This window comes from Hyperolius riggenbachi, chromosome 1 (genome assembly GCF_040937935.1).
Source record: "Hyperolius riggenbachi isolate aHypRig1 chromosome 1, aHypRig1.pri, whole genome shotgun sequence".
Taxonomy (NCBI): domain Eukaryota; kingdom Metazoa; phylum Chordata; class Amphibia; order Anura; family Hyperoliidae; genus Hyperolius; species Hyperolius riggenbachi.
Genome location: NC_090646.1, coordinates 432,326,900 through 432,354,867, shown reverse-complemented (window position 1 = coordinate 432,354,867; position 27,968 = coordinate 432,326,900). Strand labels below are relative to the sequence as shown.

Here is a 27,968-nt window from a genome sequence, read left to right as displayed (position 1 = left end):
CATTTTAATGTGAATATTAAGAAAAAAACGTAAACATTCATTATTTCTCAGTTTTTGGCCACTATAACTTTAAAATAATGGTACTTATCCGTTAGCTGGGCGCATCCGGCAGGTGGTGCTAATTACTATTCCCCCTCCAGGCCGACATGGATAGTAGGGAAAGATGTAACTCTGGTGGAGTTTTGTCGCCACCTGCCGGATGCACCCGGCTAACGGATAAGTACCGAAATAATACATGCTACCATAGTTAACCCTCTGGGCGATACAATTGCATCGCCCAGGAGGGGGCGCAGCACTTTTTTAAAAATTTTTTATTTTTTTAAATCATGTAGCGAGCCCTGGGCTCGCTACATGATAGCCGCTGCGCAGTGGCATCCCCCCACACACACTCCGATCGCCTTCGGCGATCAGAGTAAGCAGGAAATCCCGTTCAGAACGGGATTTCCTGCTGGGCTTCCCCGGTCGCCATTACGACGGGGCGGGATGACCGACGTCATGGACGTCGTGACGTCAGAAGGAGTCCCGATCCACCCCTCAGCGCTGCCTGGCACTGATTGGCCAGGCTGCGCAGGTGGTCCGGGGGGGGGGGGGGGGCTGCGCAGCCTGGCCAATCAGTGCCAGGCGATCGGCGGCGATCGGAAGTTACACGCAGCTAGCAAAGTGCTAGCTGCGTTTAACAAAAAGAAAATTATGCAAATCGGCCCACCGGGGCCTGAGAAATCCTCCTGCGTGATATACCCCGAGCTCAGCTCGGGATTATTGTCCAGGAGGTTAAACCCCACATATTTTATTTGTTCATTGACCGGGTTATTGCTTATTTAAATTATGGCCCTATCACAATGTATGGCGCCAATATTTTAATTGGAAATAAAGGTGTATTTTTTTAGTTTTGCGTCCATCACTATTTATAAGCTTATAATTTAAAAAATAATAGTAATATACCCTCTTGACATGCATGTTAAAACAGTTCAGACCCTTAGGTAACTATTTATGTTGTTGTTTTTTTTTTGTTTGTTTTCTTTTTAAATTGTAGGTATTTTTATTTTTTTAAGGTGTGGGAGGTAAACAGTTAATTATAAATGTAATTGAATATGTATATTTAAAGAAAATGTATGTAGATGTAGTTTTACTATTTGGCCACGAGATGGCATTTTTAATTTTTTTCGTCCTACAGTAAGGCTAGGGCCACACTAGCTCCGGGTGCGGGACGCATCCGCGGTCCGGGCTCTGATTTTCAAAAACCGGAACGCAAACGGATCCGTGCTGCCTTTTTTGCAGCACACGTTCTGGATCCGTTTGCATGTTTTTTTGTTTTTTTTTTTGCTAGAGGGGGTAGCAGCCAGGACGGAGGGCTGCGGGGAAAGCGGCGGCCAGGGGGTCACACCCCCCCTTGCTCACCTGGGTACCCCCCTGTCCCCGCTCCCCCTCCAGCTCGCACATAATGTAATAAATTGTACCTAAGGAGGAAGTTCGGCGAGCCGGGCACTTCCGCCCACACCGCTCGAGTCACTTCCTGCAATGCCGCCCTCTGTATTTCAGTGGGCGGCATAGCAGGAATTGACTCAAGCGGTGTGGGCGGAAGTGCCCGGCTCGCCGAACTTCCTCCTTAGGTACAATTTATTACATTATGGGCGAGGGGGAGCGGGGACGGGGGGCACCCAGGTGAGCAAGGGGGGGGTGTGACCCCACTGGCCGCCGCTTTCCCCGCAGCCCCCCGTCCTGGCTGCTACCCCCTCCAGCATGGCGGCCCCATCCTTCACCAAGGGACACTGGAAACTGATCCGTTTCCAGTGTCCCAAAATGTCAGTGAAGAGGGAGGCCCGTTTCTCCATTGATTTTCACCACCCGTACGTGTATACGGGTCAGTGAAAAATGCTGCAAGTCCGGACTCTGCGTTCCGGGTTTAAAAACGTATATTCTGCGGATCGCACGCGGATACGTTTTTATCGAGTGTGTACTGTTCCTATTTTTAACATTGGTATCCGTAGCTCAGTTTTTTGTCCGGGACAAAAAACGTAGCTACGGATACCTTTTTAAAGCAAGTGTGAACTAGCCCTAAATAAAGGGAGGGCGTGAAGCTTTTTTTTTACTTTAGAAAGATCGCGGCTTCTCATAGAAGAACTGTGGGTACTTATCCGTTAGCCGGGCGCATCCGGCAGGTGGCGCTAATTACTATTCCCCCTCCAGGCCGACATGGATAGTAGGGAAAGATGTAACTCTGGTGGAGTTTTGTCGCCACCTGCCGGATGCGCCCGGCTAACGGATAAGTACCGAACTGTGTTCCCATTCATTGATCTCCGGGCTAACGGGTGGCGGCACAGGATCGCACGCGGTCGTCCATGGGAGCGTGCAGCAGTAGCCTTTTGGACGATTAGCTACGTCCAAAGTGCTTAAGTTGTTAAGCCACACCCCTAATCACGCCCCTGACACACCCCTAGCAACACATACCATAAAGATTTCTTAAGAAAAACTTGTTGTTTTATGATTCAAACCACACTGGTCCTTTCTATCCTGGTTAATTTCCTTCACATTAACAAAGGAAAATAATAAATATATAAATTTAAGATGGTTACAGACTAACCAGCAAGCTCATAGTGACCCAGAACTCATTGGAGTGTGTAAGGGACTACAGTGGTCCTAAAAGCCCCCTTACTAAAATGTTAAGAAAAACAAAAGTTTGCTTTCTTAAAACAGAAAGAATTTGAGATAATTCAGGTTGGCGTGAGCTTGAGATGTCTCCCAGGCACCACTGCTGAATATATGCAAATTAACCATTGTACCCTTAGGAGATAAACACACCTCCAGAACCGCTGGAATGCAATGATGTGTCAGCTTGTTAATTTGTACAGAGCCATAATAATCCAACATGCATACAGGCTGTTTCGGATTGTTTGATCCTCATCAGTGTATGGCATGGATTAATTTGGCTCTATGCAGTAGGGCTTGTAACACCGCAAATTCTTTCTGTTTTAAGAAAGCAAACTTTTGTTTTTTTTTTAAGTGATGGTAATATAGTTTAGAGGCAATTAAATCAATTTCTTTAGTAGAAAAATACATATATGAACACAGATCTGTACATCAGTACTGAAAGAGGGGCAAATGAGGAGGGAAGAGGGACTGTCTCTCCAAAAGAGGCACAGTAGGGAGCTATGTAAGTATACCTATCAGAAAGTGCAACCCAACCATTGAGTTAAATGTATTCACTTCAGAAAATGCAACCCAACCTAACCCTATCCTCACAGAACCCTCCTCTGGCGGGCAAGTAATACCCCCCCCCCCCCTTGGAGGGAACTAATATCACTGTCTGGTGGGCAACTAATAACCCCCCTCCAGAGAGAACTTCTAACCCCCCCATCCCTGGACAACTAATAACCCCACCCCCTTGGTGAACGACTAATACTCCCCCGAGGGAAATAAACACCGGCGGTTGCAAATTCTTACAGCAGGGATAAGTGAAAGATGGTGCGCATGCGCAGTTCTGCATAGTCTGTACAGCAAGTTGCTAAATCTTATAGGTTGCAGTATCTTTCATCACACCAGACCCCAAGCAGTGTGTCAGAGAGAAGTGTTTGCCGCTATTTGTCACTACTTGAGATTGAAAAATGTTTACTTGAGATTGACAAATGTAATTTGTCCTTGTACGTGTTAACACTGTGTTTATGCTTTTTGGATCCATTTATCCTAGACTCAGGCTAGGTTCACAGTGGGAGTTGCGCAGCGTAACGTCTCCTGTAACAGCAACAACGAAACAGAAAAACAGGATGGCTCTGCTGTGCAGATTTTTTCTGCACAGTCCACAGCAAAGAATTTCTGACAATTGGAAACAGGCCCATTGATTTATATTGGTTATGCAAATCGGCATGCAGAAACGCATGCAGATTCACTCTAGTGGAAATGGGCCCTTACTGTTAATGCACACTTTTGCATCATTGCATCTGCCGCAGTGTGAACAGGTGGTACATTGCAGGGCAGCAAGCCACATTATAAAGCCGCCATTATGCTGCAACGCAACGTACCGAATCACTGTGAATGTATCCTGAATGTGCTTTTTGGGGCACCCTCTATGGGCATTAAAAAGTTGCTTGAACTACTGTATATATTAGTAGTAGAAAGGCCCGTCCATTGAAAGACAGGCGCAAGGCCTAGGATGCGACTCCCCCCCCCCCCCCCCCCCCCCCAACACGCACACAGCCATTACCCGCATGTATATGTGGACTCGCACGTCCCCCCCCCCCCCACTGTCCGAAGTCCATCCACATACCGCACATGCACAGACACAGAGACAGAGGAGGACGCAGGGACAGGAGGTTTAATATATAGGATGATTCACTTATGCACGTTAGGAACATCTACAAACAGCCAGTCTGATGTGAGTGCGTTTCTAACTGCAGACAGTAGCCTGCTTATTAAAATACATGATTAGATGAAAAGATTGCCTGCTTAACCTTATACCATGTACAGCGCCATGGAAGATGTTGGCTTTATATAGAAAATACCTATTACCTAAGAGACAAGTTGTTGGTTCCAAGGGTTGTTTGAAATCTTTTGACAGGCCCACATTAAGTAAATTATCATATTTTTTGCTCCATAATGCTGGGAATACACAATGCTTTTTTTCCGCTCGATTCTCCACTCAATCGATTTTTGCCGCTCGATTCTCCACTCGATTCTCTTAACTTCTGCTCGTTTTTCTTATCTTTTTCTATTCACTTCTATGAGAAATAGAGCGGTAAAACGATCGAATGTGAGATCAGGCATGTCTGAAATTATCGAACCATCTATCTGCTGGAAAAATGCATGGTGTATTCCCACCATAAGATGCCCCTAGGTTTAGAGGGGGGAAACCCAGAAAAAAATTATTCTAAACCATGTGTATCTTGAGGGTGCATCAGTGGCTTCTGAAAATTTAGGGCTGGTCTCAGGTCTACCTCCCGGTCTATCATGCGTTCTCCACTCCCCCTGGCTGTTAGGTCTCCCACGTGGTGTGTCGGGTCGCCCCCCCCCCCCCCCAAGCTGTCTTCTGGCCCCACCACAGGCCCAACGGTTGGCACTCGCATGTCCAGATGAGGCACTCCTTCCTGTCTGTGACTTCCCTCTTCATCCTTGTTGGCGCCCGTTCTGTGACCCAGTGGTGGCATGTGCGTATGCCGCCAGCTCATGGAATGGGCGCCAGCAAGGATGAACAGATATGTTACAGACAGCAAGGAGTGCACTGGCCAGACACGAGTATGATTCGCTGTCGCCATACTGTGCAGGGCCCATGGTAAGATCACTTTTAACTTAGTGGGGGACGGAAGACAATTGGGAAGGGGGGCTGGCACTAGCCTTCCCGTATATTCTATCCATCAGATGCACATATATTTTTCCCCCACTTTGGGGGCATACAATTTAGAAAGTTTTTCTTTTGATCTCTTGAAAGGCAATACACATTTGACTTTTTAGTTCTTTTCGAGTGAGCAACCCAACACAGTACTGGCTCCATGGTTATTGCAGGGACAGCCACTAACAAATGTATTGGTACCCTTACAGTTCAATGAGAAAGCGCTTCATGCTTCCTGAAAAGTAATCAAATGAACAGCAATTATCCCATATTAAATGAAATCAAGTAAAGCGTGAGGATTTAGTCCTGTATATTACCGTGAATAAGCCAACTAGGGATGCTCAATGAAATGCAAATTGTTCAGAGATGTTGCTGGATTATGTACATTTTCAATAAAAAATTTGCTGAATTCGATTGGTCCCATACATTTGCAGTAGACATTTTAATAATCCTGCATCTCATTGATCATCCCTAAAGCCAACTTTTAAACACCAAACACATGAGTCAGAAGTGTGTGTGTGTGTGTGTTGCTTATCCGTACGTCCGTGTTTCTCAAACCTGTCCTTGTGACTCCCCAACTGTGCACGTTTTGCAGGCAACCTCACCTATGCACAGGTGGGGTTATTAGTGTCTCAGCTACGTGGACTCCATGTAGCTGAGACACTAATGATCCCACCTGTGCATAGGGGTGGTTGCCTGCAAAACATGCACCATTGTGGAGTTACGAGGATGTAAGAATTTATTCGTTGGTTGCTATTGGCAACAACACTACACCTTTGTTCCTGCACCAGCAACTCCTTAGAGTTGCAACTCACAGGAAGTGTGAGAACTCGACTCTCATCACAGCAACAGCATAGGAGATAGAACTTCTTAGGCGTCCTCAAAGTTTAGGAGTTTATTCAGTCAACAGATATACAGTACATGTGGTTACATCTTAGCAAAGCAGATGGTTCTGTAGTAAGTCCTTTGCGTTATAGCTCTTGGCTACATTCCTGGTGAATGATAACCAGTCTTTATCTTCTGTCTATCTATACTAAGTTGCATCTAGACTGCGTATATACAGCATACAGTTAGATAAGATGACAAGACATAAATAAAAGTAAAGAGTTGAAGCCAGCCGTCACAGGAAACAGAAGAGTGACTCTCTGCAGCCGATCACCTGCTTTAATACTGGTCACTAAAGAGTTAAATGTGACATCATCTGAGCCATACCCCTAAGCCTACAATTGGCTCAGACCCTCATGGTATCATGACACGCATAGTTGTTACTGCGCATGGCCTGGAAAGTCCCATGTTCCAGGCACCGGTCATCTTGTTCTGAAACATAACTGATGTTTACAGAACAAGACTGCCTATCTGTCTGTGCATCGGGTAGATAAACTCTTTAACCTTGGTTGGTTCTGTGTAAGGCACAAACACCCATGTTCCAGTGTTTCTAGAAATGCTGTTTGAAGGGAGACTTTGCACATCAAGTCTTTTAACTAAACTCAGTTCAGGTAACTGTGGCCTACGACTTCAATCATATAATACTTAAATTATAACAGAGGACAGGTTTGAGAAACACTGCCATATATTAATGATGAGCATTCAGGTTATGTGCAGGCCCCCTCTGCAGAGCACGCATTAGAAGTGTGCTTGTAACCATAGCTACCTCTCAGCTCTGGCAGCAATCCTTACGCCTCCCCTGCAGCTTTGAACTCCCCGTGAGACCTACAAACGTCACTGTGGTCACATGAAGATGAGCCTTGGAGTTTTCTCAGGGAGTTTGAAGTGACAGGGGAGATGTAAGGACTGCTGCCGTATCTGGGAGAGGAAACTACAGTTATGGGAATGCTTCCAATGTGTACTCTTCTGCACAGGCACGTTCACAATTTGCCTCTGTTTGTAGAACTGTGGGTGGAAATCGGGGTGCAGAGGTGATTATCTATGGTGACATATGGTAAACATTGTTTACATTACAAAGACATTCTAAAATCACACATAGGCTGACCTGTATACTGTATACAGTATCTATCTTTTAGATCCATTTCTGCTTGCAAGTGTGTGACTCTGGGTAAAACCTTTTACGTGTGGCTTCCCAGATACCATGCGCTTTCGTACACTTGTAATGTTAGTTTCTTCTGCAGCTGTGCAATGTAATTCATATGATGTTCGGGAAAAAACAACCTGCAGTCAGTTGTATTCCCATGCTTGAAAAATGGCATTGTATAGAAATGGCCCATTTTACATGAGCAGTCCGTTCCAAAGCGTTTTTTGCATGTAAAAACCTCTGACAGCCGACTACATGGAAACAGGCCCCAAGCCAGGCAATTACTGTAGACTTTATTACTGGACACATTTTGCAGCAGCATCTGTACACATACAGCACAAACTCACCCTGCTTCCCCCCCTCTAGTGTTCTCCCCAGGCCTTTTTAGCTGGGTGCACCACCTTGCTAATTTTGGTAAGCACCTGGCTGTCATTGGCTTGCCCCCTTATCCTCCTCCTATACTGTCTCTGTCAGTTGGATAGTAGTAGACAGTTCTCTGTCAGTTGGATAGCAGTAGACAGCTATTTCTCAGTTGGATGGTAGACAGCTATGTCAGTTGGATAGCAGTAGACAGCTCTCTGTCAGTTGAATTTTAGACAGCTGTGTAAGCTGGATAGTAGTAGACAGCTCTCTGTCAGCTGGATAGTGGTAGACAGCTCTCTGTCAGTTGGATGGTAGACAGCTATGTCAGTTGGATAGCAGTAGACAGCTTTCTGTCAGTTGGATGGTAGACAGCTATGTCAGTTGGATAGCAGTAGATAGCTCTATGTCAGTTGGAATGTTAGTAGACGGCTCTCTGTCAGTTGGATAGTAGTAGACAGGTCCCTGTCGGATGGTAGACAGCTATGCCAGTTGGATAGAAGTAGACAGCTCTCTGTCAGTTGGATGGTAGTAGAAAGCTCTCTGGCAATTAGATAGTAGTAGATAGCTCTCTGTCAGTTGGATAGCATTAGATAGCTTTCTGTCAGTTGGATTGTAGTAGTCGGCTATGTCAGTTGGACAGTACGAGACAGCTCTCTGTCAGTTGAGTAGTAGTAGACAGCTATGTTTGTTTGATAGTACTAGACAGCTCTCTGTGTAGTTGTATAGCAGTAGACAACTCTGTGTTCATTGGATAGTAGTAGACAGGTCTCTGTTAGTTGGATGGTAGACGGCTATGTCAGTTTAATATTAGTACGCAGCTCTCTGTCAGTTGGATGGTAGTAGACAGCTCTCTGCCAGTTGGATAGGAGTAGACGGCTCTCTGCTGCAATTACTTGTTTATGTTTATAATGATAAATACAGGATCTTCTAAAAAAATTAGCATATTTTGATAAAGTTCATTATTTTCTGTAATGTACTGATAAACATTAGACTTTCATGTATTTTAGATTCATTACACACAACTGAAGTAGTTCAAGCCTTTTATTGTTTTAATATTGATGATTTTGGCATATAGATCATGAAAACCCAAATTTCCTATCTCAAAAAATTAGCATATTTCATCCGACCAATAAAAAAAAAGTGTTTTTAAAACAAAAAAAGTCAACCTTCAAATAATTATGTTCAGTTATGCACTCAATACTTGTTCAGGAATCCTTTTGCAGAAATGACTGCTTCAATGCGGCGTGGCTTAGAGGCAATCAGCCTGTGGCACTGCTCAGGTGTTATGGAGGCCCAGGATGCTTCGATAGCGGCCTTAAGCTCATCCAGAGTGTAGGGTCTTGCGTCTCTCAACTTTCTTTTCACAATATCCCACAGATTCTCTATGGGGTTCAGGTCAGGAGAGTTGGCAGGCCAATTGAGCACAGTAATACCATGGTCAGTAAACCATTTACCAGTGGTTTTGGCACTGTGAGCAGGTGCCAGGTCGTGCTGAAAAATGAAATCTTCATCTCCATAAAGCTTTTCCTTTTCCCCAGTCTTCCTCCAGACTCTGGCACCTTGATTTCTGAATTACATGTAAAAGTGCTTTCATCCGAAAAAAGTACTTTGGACCACTGAGCAACAGTCCAGTGCTGCTTCTCTGTAGCCCAGGTCAGGCGCTTCTGCTGCTGTTTCTGGTTCAAAAGTGGGTTCATGCTTCCATCTGCTGAAAAGCTTTATGGAGATGAAGATTTCATTATTCAGCACGACCTGCGTCCTGCTCACAGTGCCAAAACCACTGGTAAATGGTTTACTGACTATGGTATTACTGTGCTCAATTGGCCGGCCAACTCTCCTGACCTGAACCTCATAGAGAATCTGTGGGATATTGTGAAGAGAAAGTTGAGAGACGCAAGACCCAACACTCTGGATGAGCTTAAGGCCGCTATCGAAGCATCCTGGGCCTCCATAACACCTGAGCAGTGCCACAGGCTGATTGCCTCCATGCCACGCCGCATTGAAGCAGTCATTTCTGCAACCGGATTCCCGACCAAGTATTGAGTGCATAACTGAACATAATTATTTGAAGGTTGACTTTTTTTTGTTTTAAAAATACTTTTCTTTTATTGGTCGGATGAAATGTGCTAATTTTTTGAGATAGGAATTTTTGGGTTTTCATGAGCTGTATGCCAAAATCATCAATATTAAAACAATAAAAGGCTTGAACTACTTCAGTTGTGTGTATTTGAATCTAAAATATATGAAAGTCTGTTTATCAGTACATTACAGAAAATAATGAACTTTATCACAATATGCTAATTTTTTTAGAAGATCCTGTATATGACCATAAATTCACCTGCCGCAAAAATGGATTTAGTTATAGGTGACGCCATTTGTATTTGTGAGCGTATTTCCAATTACTTCTTTATCTGCTTTGTGACACTGATACTCTTGCTTATAATTTCAGGTTTTCTTGGCATACAGTGAAATGAGAATAGTATCTGCCTGGTAATGGCCAGTGCCACAGCAGTGTCAGACACAGACATTGAGCATTGGCTTAGTAAAGCTGTTGAGTGGTGCAATACAACTGCTTTGGAAACCCAGCAAGATGTCTGCCTTCACTTGCCGAAATTACAGGAGTTCCTTCTGCAGATTTATGAATCATTGAAACATATGGTAAGTAACTTATTGAAAGAAATTAGCTTTAAATATTGGGAGAGTATTAACTCACAGGCCAGGTTTCATCAAACCTTCAGTCTCACATCAGTCTGCAGACTTGTGGTGTTGACCTGGGTATGTTTCCTTATTGAAGCAGCAAATAAGGATTAAAAGACACAGTAATATGTTTCCTTATTCATGATTTATTGTCAGGGAGGTTTTGCCTTTCATTCCAGTGGTTTAACATGAATGTGGTAAATATATCAGATATATTATTTTACTGTGCAGCCCCTCATGTCATGAGGTACTTCCATTTTTTTAATAAGAGTTTTCTGTATCAGAAACTTGTGCTCTAAGCGTTTGCACAACATTTCAGTCATGTTTTCTTCACAAGTTTATCCAGGGGGAAATGTTAAATTTAAGCATCATGTGTATCTATTCCGCCTTTTAACTTTACAAATGTGCTTTATGCTTTTGTATCTGACAAAGAGGCATATGATGTTGATGATCCAGCCTTGGAATGACAGTACATTTACTCAAAACCACAAACTCAAACCACATTTTTTACCTCACAGACAAAAGATCTCTTAATCCTTGCCAACCCAATTAGTTCCAATCTTGTTGTCTCTTGGTGGGTCAAATTGCTGGCAAGAAGCAGGTCCATGTATTTAAGATTAATGTGGCTTGTTAATAGCAATAGTAAACAACAGCATCTCTGGCCTGCTAGCAATAACTGCAGCAGCAGGGCAATAACCATGATTTATCACTAGCTATAATGAGGAGCCTATGCCATTTTGTGATTCGCGTAGCTGCTTTGGTACAGTTATTAGGTTGGCTCTCAACGGACTGTCTCTATACATGGCCCCAGCAAGTCTAGAGTGAGCTGTGCATATAAAACAAAGATGTTATGTTTATTGCAACAGCAGGAGATGGTTAGCAGGTTTTTTACATGTGCATTATCCCTGTCCAGCACTTACTTAAAAAGCTTATGATGTAGCTATAAATCGTGGTAGCAGGTAGAAAAGAGCAGGCTATCACAATAAACACTGAAAAAAAAGTTATACACACAAACATTTTCATTGGTGATCTGCTATACTTTACTGTATTTATCGCTTTCCCCACTGCATTGTGATTTGTGTTCATTTTAGTAATACAGTATAATCTCGTTATAGTAAACTCTGATATAAAAAACAATCGAGTATAATAAACCAATGTCTACGTCCAAGTCAAGCACCATTATTAGTATATGGGAGTAACACCTATTATAGTAAACCAGGATATAATAGAACTTCTGCCATAGTAAACCTATTTTTTTTTTTTTTGGCCCCTGCGGTATTCTGTATCCAACTGTAGTGGAAAGTGTGTGGGCGTACACATATTAATAAAATTAAAATACTGCGCCACAATTCAAATACACCTAATTGCACCAATATATGGGATCGCTGCAGAAAGTTCAGTTCAGGAAAAATTTACATGTATAATCACTGCTGCGCTCCTCAGATATGTGCCTTCAAACCTGCAATGAAAACTTCACATAGGGTGATACCGTTCTATACCAATAAACAAGTCTCTAAATTTGCATGCAAGCTCCACCAGGGTGACACTTCACATCCGTGTATAGTGCTCTCATTCAGTGCTCATTCCGTGAAAATCCCCAACTGGTATATGCCAAAACGCTCACCAGATGCAGCCCACCTCAGATTGCAGGTGGAAGTTTCACTTTTGGCCCACTGCCAGTCAATAACATCATCTCAATTCGTCATAAATCTTCATTTAATTCCATAAAATCAGCTCCATAAAAAACATAAAACATAACATAGCGTAATCCTGTCACATAAACATTCCGGGCGCATCTACAATTGCACTTACGCGTCCCGGTGTTTAAAATCGCATATCACAGTTTCCTTAGCCAATGCCCATTCGCCTGTAGTGTGTAGAGGATGTCCGCGTTGATGCCGCTCCTGATCCTCCCTCTCGCCGCAGGGTACTGCTCACTCCCGACCGGCCGGTCAGCTAACTTCCGCGTGTACGCCTTGACGCTCTTGCTCTGCTCCGCCCTACGCACGTTTCGTCCTCACGTCCGGACTCATCAGGGGCTCACATATTGCATTAGTCTGAGAGCCATGAGCTGTGGTCGGTGGGTGGGCTGACAGCCACTTGTAGTCTGCTTGCTATCTGCTCACTACTGTAGGCTTTCAGTGATCAACTCAAAAGCACCAGCTGGTGAGATTTATGCTTCCTGTAATCTGCTGCCTGATTACTGAGGGTATTGCCTGTCGCCTGTGACTTGCTTGTCCATGGCTGCAATACCACAGTATCATCCAACTTGCGCAGAAATGTGGACAGAGGAGCACACTAAAAATACTGTACCAGCATTAACTGGTGAGGTCTATGTTTCCTGTACAAGCTTTTGCGTGACTATTGCTTGCAAATTACTACATATTGAGCACTGTGTATTTTGATCTGCCTTGTGCTGAAGCATTGAAAATAAAAAAACTCCCAATTATTGACTGAATTAAGATACATTACTATAGTATACCTAATATGCCTGAGTATGACAATTTGTAATATAGAAAACTATTAATATAGTAAACCACTTTTCCTGGTCACTTGGAGTTTACTATAAAGGGATTATACTGTAGTACTACAACACAAGCTTCAGCAAGCTTTTAAAGCAAAACGGTTATTATTGTATTGTATCTGTTGAAATATACTTTTTTGTTTGAATAACTGCCGTGTATACTCAAATATAAGCCATTCCATGTGTAGGCCGAACGTCCAATTTTTGCTCCTGAAAAAAAAATGTGTGACCTGTGAATAAGATGACGCCCCCCCCCATGTCTCTTCAGTACTCCCCCATGCAGAGTGTGGTGCATGTGATGCAGTGAGTATACATCTGATGCTGACATCTATTGGCCGAATACGGTACTGCAACTGAAACGGCAAGTGGCTCCCCGGGATGAGAAGAAAGTGAAACCTGGACGTCTAGGAGAGCTGCACGGGAGACGCTGCCAGGAACGAGGAGAGGTTTCTATCCTCACCACCCCCCTTCCCCCACACACACACACGACTCACATATAAGCTGACAGAACCAACCAACCAACTCTCCTTTTGACACTTCTTTTTTTTTTTTTTTTTTGGTCTTAAAAATTTGGATTATATGAGAGTATATACAGTGTTTGGTACATGCATGAAAAATTACAAAAAAATCTTAACAAAAAAGCAGATGTGTTGCCTTGTGCTTCTGAAGATCCTCCTCAAACATGAAATTACAGTTTTTTGTTAGCCAGATCTGGAAACTCCTCTGCCATTCTTTATATTTGTTGTTCCTCTCTTTATTTTGCCTATGTTGATTCATCCATTTTTTTCAGTGTTTGTTATTGTGGGAGGGGTAAGGACCTGTGATATTGTTTATTAATTATTGTTACTGCTGTCTGTGACCCCGTATGGGCTATTTGCTTTACATCCTGGCTTTCTGACACCAAGGGGCGTTATAGTGAGTCTGTGGTGTCAACTGGGAATGAAGTAGATGATGGCCACAGCAGAGCAGCTAATTGGTAAACACAGAATGTCAACAATATGTCTGCTTCCATGAAAGCAGGAAGTAGACACTACAGATTTATTGTAGGATTTGTATGAGCGGTAACAGAGAAATGTTTTTCTTTAACTACTTCGTCCACAGGTCAGTAAATATACGTCCTCTGGGACTTCATCTAAGCCACAGGTCAGTAGATCTACTGACCTGCCCAGAAGCAGTGCTGTGCAGGATTGGGCTTGCTCCTGTGCACATTTCTGGCACTATCTGATGAAGGACTAATTGGTGAATGGGAATATAAGTTTCCTGAGCTAATGAGATTGATTTTTACTATTAAAAATACTTGTATTTTCTCATTTCATAGTGAAAAACACACTCTGTAGCATTATTTCAGAATCAAATATCTTCACCATAACTTGTGACAGGAGCATAATCTAAGTTTTGTGATAAGCGGTAAGAATAGCCAAACAACATTTGTGTTTTTTATCTACAGTAGCACTTTTTATTTTTAAACTGGAATTGGTAAAACTGAGAAATACATGTTTTTTCTATTTTTTTCTTTGTTTTCCCATTAAAATTCATAGAAAACAAAATTGTTTGAGGGAAAAGAATGGCATACAATGAAAGCCTAGTTTGTCTTGAAAAAAGCAATATATATTTCATTTCTGTGTCGTAATAAGTAGGGATAAAGTTATTTCTGATTAAATAGGGACATAGCTAAACTGTCAAAACTGCTCTGATCAATAAGTTGAAAACAAGGTCTGGATGCGAAGTGGCTAAAGGTTAGCATGTCTACTGTCTTAAGGCGATTTTGATGCGATTTTTACTGGATGCTAGGAATACAAGGAAAAAATAAAGAAAAAATGCAGCATGCAAAATCACATTGCATTAGTATATAAGGGATCCTGTGATTTCATTTGCCATTACCCATTCTGGTAAATATCAACCTGCAGATCAGATAAAGGGAAGTAAGACTCTATGCTGTCTTAAATAATGAAAGAAATATATAAATATAAAACAAAATAAATATAACTAAAAATAATAATAAAAAAAGCCTGTTTTTCGTTATGAGCAAGCTATTGGCTTGCAGTGATTAGAAACCCATTTTTTGAATGTACAATGCAATGGTTACTTACCGTAATAAGATCCTCTACTGTCTATATATTTATGAGATCTGAATATGTGATGTCACATAAAACCAGCTTATCTTGCACCTTCAGTTCCACTTGATCCATTTAGTAGCTGATAGCAGACAATGAAAAGACTATCTCTTTACATCATGGAATAAGATGAGATATTACAAAACTAATAGATGGGAAGAAAATAGTAAAATATATTTAATCTTTGTTTGCAGGGGACCACCACAGTGATTGAACAATTTCCAGCTATTGGTCAATTTCTAGGCCGGCTATGTTGGAACCCCTTTATTGTTGGACATGGTAAGCGGCGTTTCTTTTTTTGTTTCATTTTAATTAGGATATCTTCTCTGAAATATTTGTTTTACAGTGTACAAGCTTTTTAAAAGGTATCTAAAACCCACATACTTAAAGATATACATTTTCCTTTATTGAAACAGGAGGTATTTGCAACTAATCAGTTTTATGTGAGCAATAATTATCTCCCATGATGCATCACTTCAGTGACTGAATATGCATGGCACTCTTTATTTTCCTGACAAGCCAAGCATACATGCAGAGCTGCTGGTGTGCCATATGCTTTTAGCCTATTAACTCCACTGAACCATATCATTCCAACATGCAGACAGCTGTTTCGGGCTTGAGTTGGCCTTCACCGGTAAAAGATAGTGATTGAAACAGGTAAATAGGTGTGGGTTTTCTCATGTAGTTAGACATTCTATTTGTAGGCAGATGGCTACATAGTAAAATATACATTAATAATCTTACCTGTTATGATGATATTCTTTACAACCAGTGTTATGAATTAGATGGTACAGCACAACCGGCTCCCTAACCTTATTTCTGCTAAACTCCATGCAAAACCATAATTTTTTTTTTTTGGGGGGGGGGGGGGGCATTCAAAGTCTGCTATTTGTACTGGACAGATTTGTGGGAAATTATTCTCTGTCATTGTTAGGAAGCACACAGTGACAAATGGATGGCAAAGCCCTAGACCTCCCTCTGACAGTCTGAATTCTGCTTTTTATGAGACTGAAAGAAGTTAATAAAAAGGATTTAAGTAGTAATATCAACTGTGTATTAAAATATGTTTGCCAACTCCATGCACAGAACTAGACATACCTTGTTAAGTCAAGGACGTTTGCTACCCGGTGTCGTGCAGAATCACTGGGAATCGAGAGGGAGACCAGGAGCCTTATGGTGCTGCATCTTCTATTCCAGGTACTGTGGGAACAGGAACTGAATGGTTGCACTCCTAAACTTTTTTTTTTTTTTTAGAGATAATATAAAAATCAACGCCTCAATATATAGGTGATACTGTAACAACAAGTTGGTTCAGAGGTGCCAATGTATTCTATGTATACTGGTGTAAGTATAAATACATTTAAATAGGAGAGGTATATTATCTCAAAGCAGGTGGTTTTGGTGCACGGTGCTTAGCGCCAAGTGCAGAAACTAGTTGCCCCATTGCAGTAATGTTATACTCTGAGGGACACGTAAGGGTAATTCGGGACTCCGGCGATCACCGTATGCCGAATTATATCTCCCTCAGAGGTGGATAGTATTTTACACCAACGGGGATTTGAGTGGCAACAGGGTGAGCCATCATTTGGCTCACCCTGCACCCACCTCACTGGTGCGTACATATACGTACGCATATTATCTTACCTCTCCTGAAGGAGTAGTACTAAGGAGGAAACCAGATTACTGTAACTGGAAAGTATTTTATTAGCACTAAAAAGACAAGGTATTTCACAGGTCTCTGCCCACTTCCTCAGGCCTTTACAAAAACAATGCCTATAGGTACAAATAAATATACATTCTTAAAACTCACATTATAAAAAGTCCCAGGCCTCTCATTTTTGTATAGTGTGTAGTCTATGCAGATAATCAAGAGGAGAGAAAGAAAAGTCTGGCATTAAAGTTTTAATGCAGCATGAAAAATCCAAATGTAGCTGTTGAAATCACAATCAAGGCATAACAACATGAAATTCAATGTGCGATGAGAGTAGCAAATTGAGACAGAGCCAGAGGGTGCATGGCCTGACGACCATTTCGCAAGCTGCATACCAAGGCTTCTTCTAAGGCCGTGCACCCTCTGGCGCCCAGAGCTGTCTCCTCGCCACCCAATCACGGCATCCATCTTTGAGTATGTATCAATCTGCTACTCTCATCGCACGTTGAATTTCATGTTGTTATGCCTTGATTGTGATTGCAACAGCTACATTTGGATTTTTCATGCTGCATTAAAACTATAGTGCCAGACTTTTTTTTTTCTCATCCCTTGATTACTTGCATAGACTTTGTTCTCCAGTCTTGAGCACATAGTTTGGGTGGATTCACTGGTGACTACTACATGTGTAAGAATCCAGTTTCCCTATGCAATTTAGCCTGAGTGCCTGCCAGTCCCTTTGTTACAATAGTGTGTAGTATGTCAGTGTGTAGTGTATAACATGCCAGCGTATATTGTATTTTCATGCCAGTATATATTCTGCCTTCTTGGTGTTGGTAGGAAGGGTGTATTTTGGCATCTCTGCCTTGGGTGCTTTGTTCCAGCAGTGACGACACAATTTCATGAGTTGAACCATGGAGCATGAGGAGGATGTGGAGGATGGAAGCTGTATACAGCTGTACACACCTCATATTCATTTGGTACATGGTGTGAAAGAACACTACTAAGCTATGAGATTATATCACGTTCTGCGGGTCTCTGCCCGCTTCCTCTGGTTTGTACAAAAGGTGCCTATAGGTACAAATAAATATGCATTTTTAAAGACTTGCATTATAAAAAGTCCCAGTTCTCACATATATGTATGTGTGTAAAATATAAATATTGAGAGAGAGAGACAGAGAGTGCATCCTAGTGGCTGCAGCTCTGGTCCGCCAAGAAAAAAAACGCGTTATAAATGTTCTGTGTATTGACTCTCTTCTCAATATCCATATACCAAGAACCTTCCGGTTCTGCATATTGGGGTTATTTGCTGGGGTCAGCATCACTGAATCAGCTCAAATTATGCTACATAGAATGTTGTTTCAGGCCAGGAAACTCATTCTCTCTGCCTGGATCAACCCAGCCCCTCCATCTGTATCTCTATGGATAGCGCAACTAAACTCATACTTGAAACTTGAAAAGTTGGTTTATCAGCACAGAGGAGCACCACATAAATTCGAAAAAGTGTGGGCTCCCTGGCTAGACTCTCCTGGTCTTCCTGACCGCGCACTCATAATTGATAGATATTTAGGGCAGCCAGCTGAGCTCCTGTTGGGAAGCCCGCTGATTTTAAGGGTATTCCTCATGGTTTCCCCTCGCATCTTAAAGCTCTATATGTAGTATCTGAGCTAATGTGATTCTGCTTTGCTTTGTATGCCATATGTCAGGTCACTTGTGCTACTCTTACCTTTGCTGTGCATCAATCGCTGCTGCTGTACACCCTTGTTATTCTGTATAAAAATGTTGTTTTATATATCTGCTGTTTAGCTTTAATAAAGGCTGATTTAAAAAAATAAATGTTCTGTGTCTTGTCTGTGTGTGCGTGCGTGTGTATGTATGTATGTATATATATATATATATATATATATATATATATATATATATATATATATATATATATATATATATATATATATATATATATATATATATATATATAATATATATATATATACAGGATCTTCTCAAAAAATTAGCATATTGTGATAAAGTTCATTATTTTCTGTAATGTACTGATAAACATTGGACTTTCATATATTTTAGATTCAAATACACACAACTGAAGTAGTTCAAGCCTTTTATTGTTTTAATATTGATGATTTTGGCATACAGCTCATGAAAACCCAAAATTCTTATCTCAAAAAATTAGCATATTTCATCCGACCAATAAAAGAAAAGTGTTTTTAAAACAAAAAAAGTCAACCTTCAAATAATTATGTTCAGTTATGCACTCAATACTTGGTTGGGAATCCTTTCGCAGAAATGACTGCTTCAATGCGGCGTGGCATGGAGGCAATCAGCCTGTGGCACTGCTCAGGTGTTATGGAGGCCCAGGATGCTTTGATAGCGGCCTTAAGCTCATCTAGAGTGTTGGGTCTTGCGTCTCTCAACTTTCTCTTCACAATATCCCACAGATTCTCTATGGGGTTCAGGTCAGGAGAGTTGGCAGGCCAATTGAGCACAGAAATACCATGGTCAGTAAACCATTTACCAGTGGTTTTGGCACTGTGAGCAGGTGCCAGGTGCAAAAGGATTCCCGACCAAGTATTGAGTGCATAACTGAACATAATTATTTGAAGGTTGACTTTTTTTGTTTTAAAACACTTTTCTTTTATTGGTCGGATGAAATATGCATTGTATTGGTCTTTCACGTGAAATTCCAATAAAATTGATTCACGTTTGTGGCAGTAATGTGACAAAATGTGGAAAACGTCAAGGGGGCCGAATACTTTTGCAAGCCACTGTAGTGTGTGTACACACACACACACACACACACACACACACACACACACACACACACACACACACACACACACACACACACACACACACACACACACACACACACACACACACACACACACACACACACACACACACACTCTCTCTCTCTCTCACTCTCACCTAAAGGATTATTAGGAACACCAAAATGACCCCCTTTTGCTTTCAGAACTGCCTTAAAACAAGCTTTTTTTTTTTTTTTAGAAATGTTGGCCCATATTGGTAGGATAGCATCTTGCACTTGATGGAGATTTGTGGGATGCATATCCAGGGCACGAAACTCCCATTCCATCACATCCCAAAGATGCTCTATTTGGTTTGTAAACCTGACGAAGGCTGCAAGGCCGAAAGCTTGTTTATTCTTATTCATTCATTTGTAGTTAGCCAATAAATGGTATAATCCTGATTTAAAACTTCTTGCTTTTACTGATGGCTAACACGGTACAATACCCTACTGCTACTACTATTTGGTTTAAAATCTGGTGACTGTGTGGACCATTTTAGTACAGTGAACTCATTGTCATCTTCAGGAAACCAATTTGAAATGATTCGAGCTTTGTGACATGGTGCATTATCCTGGTGGAAGTAGCCATCAGAGGATGGGTACATGGTGGTCATGAAGGGATGGACACGGTCAGAAACAATGCTCAGGTAGCCTGAGGCATTTAAACGATGCCCAAATGGCACTAAGGGGCCTAAAGTGTGCCAAGAAAACATCCCCCACACCATTACACCACAACCACCAGCCTGCACAAGGCATGATGGATCCATGTTCTCATTCCGCCAAATTCTGACTATCGAGACTCATCAGACCAGGCAACGGTTTTCCAGTCTTCAACTATCCAATTTTGGTGAGCTCAAGCAAATTGTAGCCTCTTTTTCCTATTTGTAGTGGAGATGAGTGGTACCCGGCGGGGTCTTCTGCTGTTGTAGCCTATCCGCCTCAAGGTTGTGCTGTTGTGGCTTCACAAATGCTTTCCTGCATACCTCGGTTGTAACGAGTGGTTATTTCAGTCAACGTTGCTCTTCTATCAGCTTGAATCAGTCGGACCATTCTCCTCTGACCTCTAGCATCAACAAGGCATTTTCACCCACTGGACTGCTGCATACTGGATGTTTTTCCCTTTTCACACCATTCCTTGTAAACCCTAGAAATGGTTGTGCGTGAAAATCCCAGTAACTGAGCAGATTGTGAAATACTCAGACCGACCCATCTGGCACCAACAACCATGCCACGTTTAGAATTGCTTAAATCACCTTTCTTTCCTATTCTGATTATGGCTGGTATTTTAACAGTTACTCAATCCAAATCATCAAATCATTACAGATCAGTACAAGTTAGCATTAGAGATAAGCGTTAAAATGATGATTTATGAAGTGGATCAGTATGTTTCCATCAGTTCAGAATGACCAGCTGCCATTATAAAACATGGCAGACTATCATTCATTTTGCCCGGTTCTGCAGATTAAAGCAGAACTGCACTATGATTTTCAAGCAAGAGTTTTAGACAACAAGTTCAAACAAGAAAAGTTTCCAGTGAAGTTGATAAAAGAGGCAAAACTGAAAGCACCTCACCCAAGATAAAGGAAATTAGAGAACAAAAAATGAACGAAGACCCAGAACATGGTGATATTAGAAGATGCAGAACACACTGATACTATTAGGAGACAAAACATATATGCCTCTGTTTCCCTCTCACTTCTGGTTCCCTTTAAAGTGACACTGAAGTGATAAAACACTATGAAACAGAGCAGAACTAATGAACTTTTGAACTTACTGGTAGTAAAACCTTGAACAAGAAACAGTGAGAGACAGGTTGAGATAAGTGCTTTAGAAAACAGCACTGTAGCTGACCCAAGTTGGATCAGAGAGCTCAGTGAAGCTCTTCTGCATCGATAACTGAAATTGCTTAACTCTTCCTGTACTGGAAACAATATGAGACTCATATCTGTGCAACTAACGTTCTTTTTTTGTTCTTTTTCTTAGCTGTATTACACATGCAAATCATTATATCATAAGTTTATTTTCTCTTCAGATTCCCTTTAAAGCAGCACGATGGTTTAAAAAAGTTCCTTTTGCTCCACCAGATTAAACACACCATAAGAACTTCTTACAAGAAGCTCCTGTTTAATAAAATGTACCTGAAAGCAATAAAACTTACTGTACTTTAACTTTGCTCTCCTCCTCCTCTGATGGCGCTACAGCCCAATTTGAGCCTTGACCTCCTTCAGTTTTCTGCCCCATCCATCTTGGTCTATTGCTGCCTGTTTCCAGTTTCGTATCTTAACCACTTGATGACCCAGCCTTTATCCCCCCTTAAGGACCAGCGCTGTTGTTTGTGATCTGTGCTGGGTGGGCTCTGCAGCCCCCAGCACAGATCAGGTTGCAGGCAGAGCGACCAGATCGCCCCCCCTTTTTCCCCCCTATGGGGATGATGTGCAGGGGGGGTCTGATCGCTCCTGCCTGCCTGAGGTTTGCGGGGGGGGGCACCTCAAAGCCCCCCTCCGCAGCGAAATTCCCCCCCTCCCTCTCCTACCTGTCCCCCCCGGTGATCTGGGCTGCACAGGACGCTATCCGTCCTGTGCAGCCTGTGACAGGATGTCCCCTGTCACATGGCGGCGATCCCCGGCCGCTGATTGGCCGGGGATCGCCGATCTGCCTTACGGCGCTGCTGTGCAGCAGCGCCGTTCAATGTAAACAAAGGAGACAAATGTCTCCTGCGTTTACATTTAGTCTGCGAGCCGCGATCAGCGGCTTGCAGGCTATTTACGGAGACCCGCTCCGTGATCTAACAGGAAACGGCCGCTCGCGTGAGCGGCCTTTCCTGATTAATTAGGGAGGCACCTGGCGATGCAGATCTGTGTCGCTGGTGCTCCAGCTTAGATGCGGATTTGAAGCTGAATACCAGGACAAAAATGCTTTGTTTAACCATTTCAGTGATGTTCTGCTAAAAAAATATTCTGGGATAGTAGCTTTCAAGCTGTGAGGAGTCTTTTAGAGCAAAGTAGAAATGCTGACTTTAAAACCACTTTAAGCAGTTCTTTGGCATCTTTGTCAACTTCATCTGCCCATCTCTTTCTAGGTATTCTAGTTAGTCTTCGTCCATCAATGGTCCTTGTAAACATTATTTTTGGGATCCTATGGTCATCCATTCTAACCACATGTCCTGCCCATCTCAACTGTTGCATCCTAGTATAATCTGATAGTGGGAGATCTTTATTCAGCACAGAGTTGTATATAATCCTCATACACCATTCTCGTGGCTGGGGCCATAGTCTTTGCATAATATTTTCCTTTCAAAAGTATTCATTTTGCTTGCTAGGTTTTGAGTAAGTATCTATGTTTCAAACCTGTAGGTAAGTATGTAGGTAAGCCTTATTATGGTCTTGTATACCCGGTTTTTGTTGTTCTTTTGGATATCCCATGAGTAAAAGATGTGTGATAGGGCAAAGTACTGTATATACTCGAGTATAAGCCTAATTTTTAGGCTAAAAAAGTGACCCAAAAGTGGGGGTCTCGGCTTATACTCGAGTCACTACTCTTTGAATAACCCCCCACAGTGCCCCCAAGATATGCACAGTGGTGCATCATTCTAGGGTGACCACGCACCTGACATTTCCATGGGAGGTCCCAGCAAACTTCTTCTTGAGTTGTAGCCTTGGAAAACATACAGGGACAGTGTACTGAGTGGTGATAATCCTTGCATTCCTATATCAAGTTTTAGATACATGACTATGTGACTCTGCATTCCTTGCTTTATCTTTATGCCAGCTTAAAGATTGCAATAGGATGCATGTCCATCTCCATTGTAGGCCTATATTCTGGCTTATTATTGCAATCTGCTGAATCTATGCTGCTTTTCTAATATATGGTTGTGGCCAGCTATGGTTGTGAGTGGTGTTGTGGTAGTGGCTTTTGCCACCTCTGGCTTATACTCGGGTCAAACATTTTTCCCTGTTTTTTAAGGTAAAATTTGGGGGGTCGGCTTATACTCAGGTCGGCTTATACTCAAGTATATACAGGTGTGCTTTGTTGGCTTGAGTTATTCTTCCATGGATTTCTGCAGTTTCACTTCCATTGCTGTCTAGGTTGGCTCCCAGATATTTAAAATGTTTTACAGATTCTAGAGTATCGTCACCTATTATTATGTTCTGTGATGGTCCTCTCTTTCTTGACTGTCTTAGAAATCTTGTCTTATCAGTGTTTATTATCAGGCCTACCTTTTTGGTCTGATTTATTTAGCTCAATATAGGTTTCTCTTAACTGTGAAGTTAAAAATCAGGAAAGGAAAGGCAATCTATGCACATGTGTGAGCTCACACAGTTTGCAGCATATGGATGCCATGGATCAGAGATATCTGAAGTTGGTGAGAGCATTTAGATGCAGATAAATGTCCAGGTGTCTGCTGCTTTGGTTTGTGAGCCTTTAAACTGAGAATAATACATTCATAAGTAATTAAATATTACAAGGTTATTTTTTCAAAATATTTTAAGCTCACTATACAGTACAATACAATAACATTTGTAAAGTTATTTACTCCCATAGGACTCAAAGCACATAAATATGTCTCTGATCAATACATCGTTACAGGGTGGATTGTGTTACAGAGGAGACAATTTAGTGTTCATAAATTCCAGACTAAAAGGTGGCTTTTCAGTTTAGACTTAAATGCCTTCAGAGATGGAGCTGTCTTGATTTGGTGTGGCAAGGAGTTCCAAAAAGTAGGGGCAGCATGACAAACGGCACTGGCTCCAAACGTTTTGAGGTGAACTCTGGGGGTTATTAAGTACCGTAATTTGATTTAGTTGACCTGAGGTTGTGGTAGCTAGGTGTAATACAATTGCAACAAATCCTTCTGGTATCCAGGCACTACATTGTGTAGAGATGTAAATTTTAAAAAGGGAGATTCTCCATTTTATGGGTAGCTAGTGGAGTGAGCAAAGCATTGATGGTATGCGGCAATAGCAGGGATGGTTTGTTTACAGCCTTGGAGCTGGTTGAGTGCCTGTCACACGTGTAGTACCATTTTTACTATCCACATTGCACTGACATGCTTTCAGAATAAAATTTGGGACTGTAGTGGTGAACCGCATTTCTGTGGTCCGGGGAATCCCTGATGAGCATAGAGAATGGATTGCAGTGTGAATGCTGTTTTAGTTTGTTTGAGTGCATTTGTGTGTTTTTTTTTGTGTGTTTTTGTTTTTTGTCACAGGCAAGGGCAGGCTGTCGGGTGTGCTCATGCTGAGTGAGTTGTTTTGTGTGAGCTTGAGACACAGCTGGATGTGTGCCTCTGTTGTCCACCTGGCCATCTGAGTCAATTTCAGAGGACCTCCTTAGGGTGAGATTTATACCTTGAGTGTCCTGTATTTTTGAGGAATGCCATCCACATGTTTTTTTATAGTTCTTTGATAAGTAATTGCCTAGTGAGCACGTACTACTGTCTGAGTTTTATTTGTATGAATGTTGGTCACTGGCGAACTCAGGGGGCTATTCCGGGTGTCTGGAACCTCCCCCCTGCACTGAGCTGTGTATTCAGCCAGGGAAGCCCGCATAATATAAACAGCCTCATTCTCCCTCCCTTCTTACTTCTGGTGCCTCCCTCCAGCTAATAGAATGAGAGAGGCAGCCGAGCTTCCCTCACAACCCTCACAAGAAGATGCAGCCTGCGGTGAGAGAATGTTGATTATGGAGTCCTGGACTCTCCACAGCACAGAAGTGTCAGACATGATGAAATTAGAGTGCAGGCAAGCTGGTAAATATGCACAGCATGATGCAGAGCTTTCAAGTATAAATCCACAGCGCTAGGTGATCACACTGTTGCCTGTTATCTGTAGACACCACAGTGTATGTTCTCAGACAGTGACCATCACCAAAAACAAAATCATCAGCAGGTCACTCACTGTCATTAAAAGCAATAAACTTTAATAAAACTTTCAATAATACCACATGTACAATATCTTACTTTAGGGGTCCTTTCGACAGGGACCCTTAGTAGTAATAAGCATAAAATGTGTATAAGCACACAAAAATAGTCTCACGGTCTCTCAAAACAATTTGCCCAGTCTCCAGTAGTCGTTCCGACCGGTTTCGGCCTTCCGCCGTCGTCAGGGAACACTGAATTACTACTAAGGGTCCCTGTCGAAAGGACCCCTAAAGTAAGATATTGTACATGTGGTATTATTGAAAGTTTTATTAAAGTTTATTGCTTTTAATGACAGTGAGTGACCTGCTGATGATTTTGTTTTTGGTGATGGTCACTGTCTGAGAACATACACTGTGGTGTCTACAGATAACAGGCAACAGTGTGATCACCTAGCGCTGTGGATTTATACTTGAAAGTTCTCTTTTGGTGCCTATTGTGGATGTGGTTATCCTGAGCAGCTGGTGAAAAAGATACATAGAGGATTCTCTACAGTTGGAGCAGCGCCTGTATTTGTACCTTTTAAAACATGATGCAGAGCTTGCCTGGACTCAGGGTCTGTGGGCAAACATCTGTCTGGTCTCTCCCCATTGTTATAATGACTGCATGTGTGGATAAGGTGTGGAAAACAAGCTGAAAAGTTTTTGACAGTCCCTAGACTCCAGGAGGGCTTCTTTCTGACTTGAGTGAGAGACTGACAGGGACAGGAGTCCGATTACAGGCAAGTAGCCTGTGTGATGTGGGACTTCAATACAGATAAGTTCTCTGCTCCATCTCAGGCTATTCTCAATTTCTCCACTCCTCTCTCTGGGCTAGTGCAACGCCAAAATGACAATAGCAATCGCTAGCAATTTGTGAGTGTGATTTTGTGAAGTGATTTTCAGAGCGATTTTTGAATGAATTGCTCAAAAACATGCTACATGCAGTATACCTGCGATTTTGAAAAAATCACAACGCTGCTGTGGGAACACCCACATAGGGTAACATTAGCCAAGCGCTTTTCAAATCACTGTTGATTTGAAAAACGCTCAGAAGCACTCTTGGTGTGCACCAGCCCTCCCTCATTCACCTTTGTTTCCCTCTTCCCCTAGAGCTGACTGTGTGTTCTTGTCTTACAGGAAAGCTAAATAAAAGTGCAATCCTGGTGAGGCAAAATATTATTATTTAGTATTTATGTAGCGCCGACATCTTCCGCAGATGCATATATCCCTGCATCATATGGGTATCGCTTGCGCTATGTGAAACTATGTAGCATATTCCACTGAATTGTCCAAACTAAGTCTATCTCCTGTTCCTCTCTTGGGGAGTTGTTCCAGCGCTGTACCCCGTTCACATTTGCTGCTACCAGAAGCCCTCAGAAACACTAGTGTCCTTGAGTACTTCCAAAGATAGGCAGCTCCATAATACGCCAGCGCACTTTTGTGCATGGGCAGTATGGAGCCACCTGTATTCGGAAGCACTCGGGACATACGTGCTTCTGGACCTTTCAGGAACCCCCCCCTTAAAAATCCTGCGTTTGCCCCTGTTGGTGGTTGTTGACTCTGGATCTCTGAGTGGATGTCAGCTGTCATTTGTATATGTTGAAATACTGGTGGGAGATCTGTGGCTATAATAGACTATCCTCCCGTACAGTTACCAGCAAAAAGAGTTGGGTGGGCGCAAATGCTTGACCCAAATGCTGCCGCAGTATGTAGGGCTACTGCAGCGACATGGTGGTCCTCTTCCTGACAGAGAACAGAACAATAGTCCGAGTCATGTCATTACTGGAACTTTTTGGGCTTCAGTGGAAAATGGGGAGGAGATTTGGAGAGAAGCGGAAACAGCTTTGTTAGTTGAGGTGGGCGGGAGGAAACGTTTAAAAGTATAGATGCTATGCAAGATACTAACCCATTGCCTCTCCCACTAGTGACAGATGAGGTTTCACCCATGGTGGGGTGCCTGAGTGAAGAGTCTTCACTAGAGGCACGTAAGAATCAATGGATGGACTATGCTGTCTAGTTCCTCACCAGATGGCATTCCCTGAGATAGAATGGGTGATACCTTGGTATGGAGAATCAGAGCCATAGAACAGGCAGAAGTCGGACGCATGTGATAACAAGTTTAACAGGCTTAATCAGTAAGGTGTAACAAGGACAGCACAGTCATCAGCCAGGGTCACAAGTTGAAGTCAGGAAAGGAAGATAACAAGCAAGGTCTGAATTGGTACGAGTTGTACAGGGCCTGTTATGGGCAGCTGGATGCATCGTGTGCCACACATTCACTTAATTAACCCCAATTTCCCATTAATGTGAGTCCCTTTTTGATGGTTAACCCTACAGTAACATCCTCCCCCCCACATGTTGACCCCTTCTTGATGCTTAGTTCTTTAACTTAAAAAAAACCTAAAAAAAACTAATTTTAATCTCTGTCTACTTTCTACTCTCCTATTGTTCCTTACCTATGGTTAATACAAATTAATATCCAAATCCTATTTTCTGTGACAGGCAATGAAATATCCACCTTGGTACTCAGATACAGCTGACCTGATGTAGG

The 27,968-nt window shown here is 42.3% G+C and overlaps 1 protein-coding gene across 5 annotated transcripts in view; it reads left to right on the top strand.

The window, feature by feature from the left end:
- Positions 1–27,968, top strand: part of FANCC (FA complementation group C) — a 335,897-nt gene that overhangs the window by 88,327 nt on the left and 219,602 nt on the right. For 4 of the 5 annotated variants that reach the window (XM_068237424.1, XM_068237405.1, XM_068237432.1 and 1 more), the window contains 2 exons: positions 10,162–10,370; positions 15,242–15,326. In XM_068237424.1, coding sequence (XP_068093525.1) covers positions 10,206–10,370; positions 15,242–15,326 — 250 coding nt within the window. In that variant the 5' untranslated portion in view covers positions 10,162–10,205. Of the gene's footprint in view, positions 1–7,039; positions 7,180–10,161; positions 10,371–15,241; positions 15,327–27,968 lie in introns of those variants that run through there. The other variant, XM_068237414.1, reaches the window with a different exon arrangement.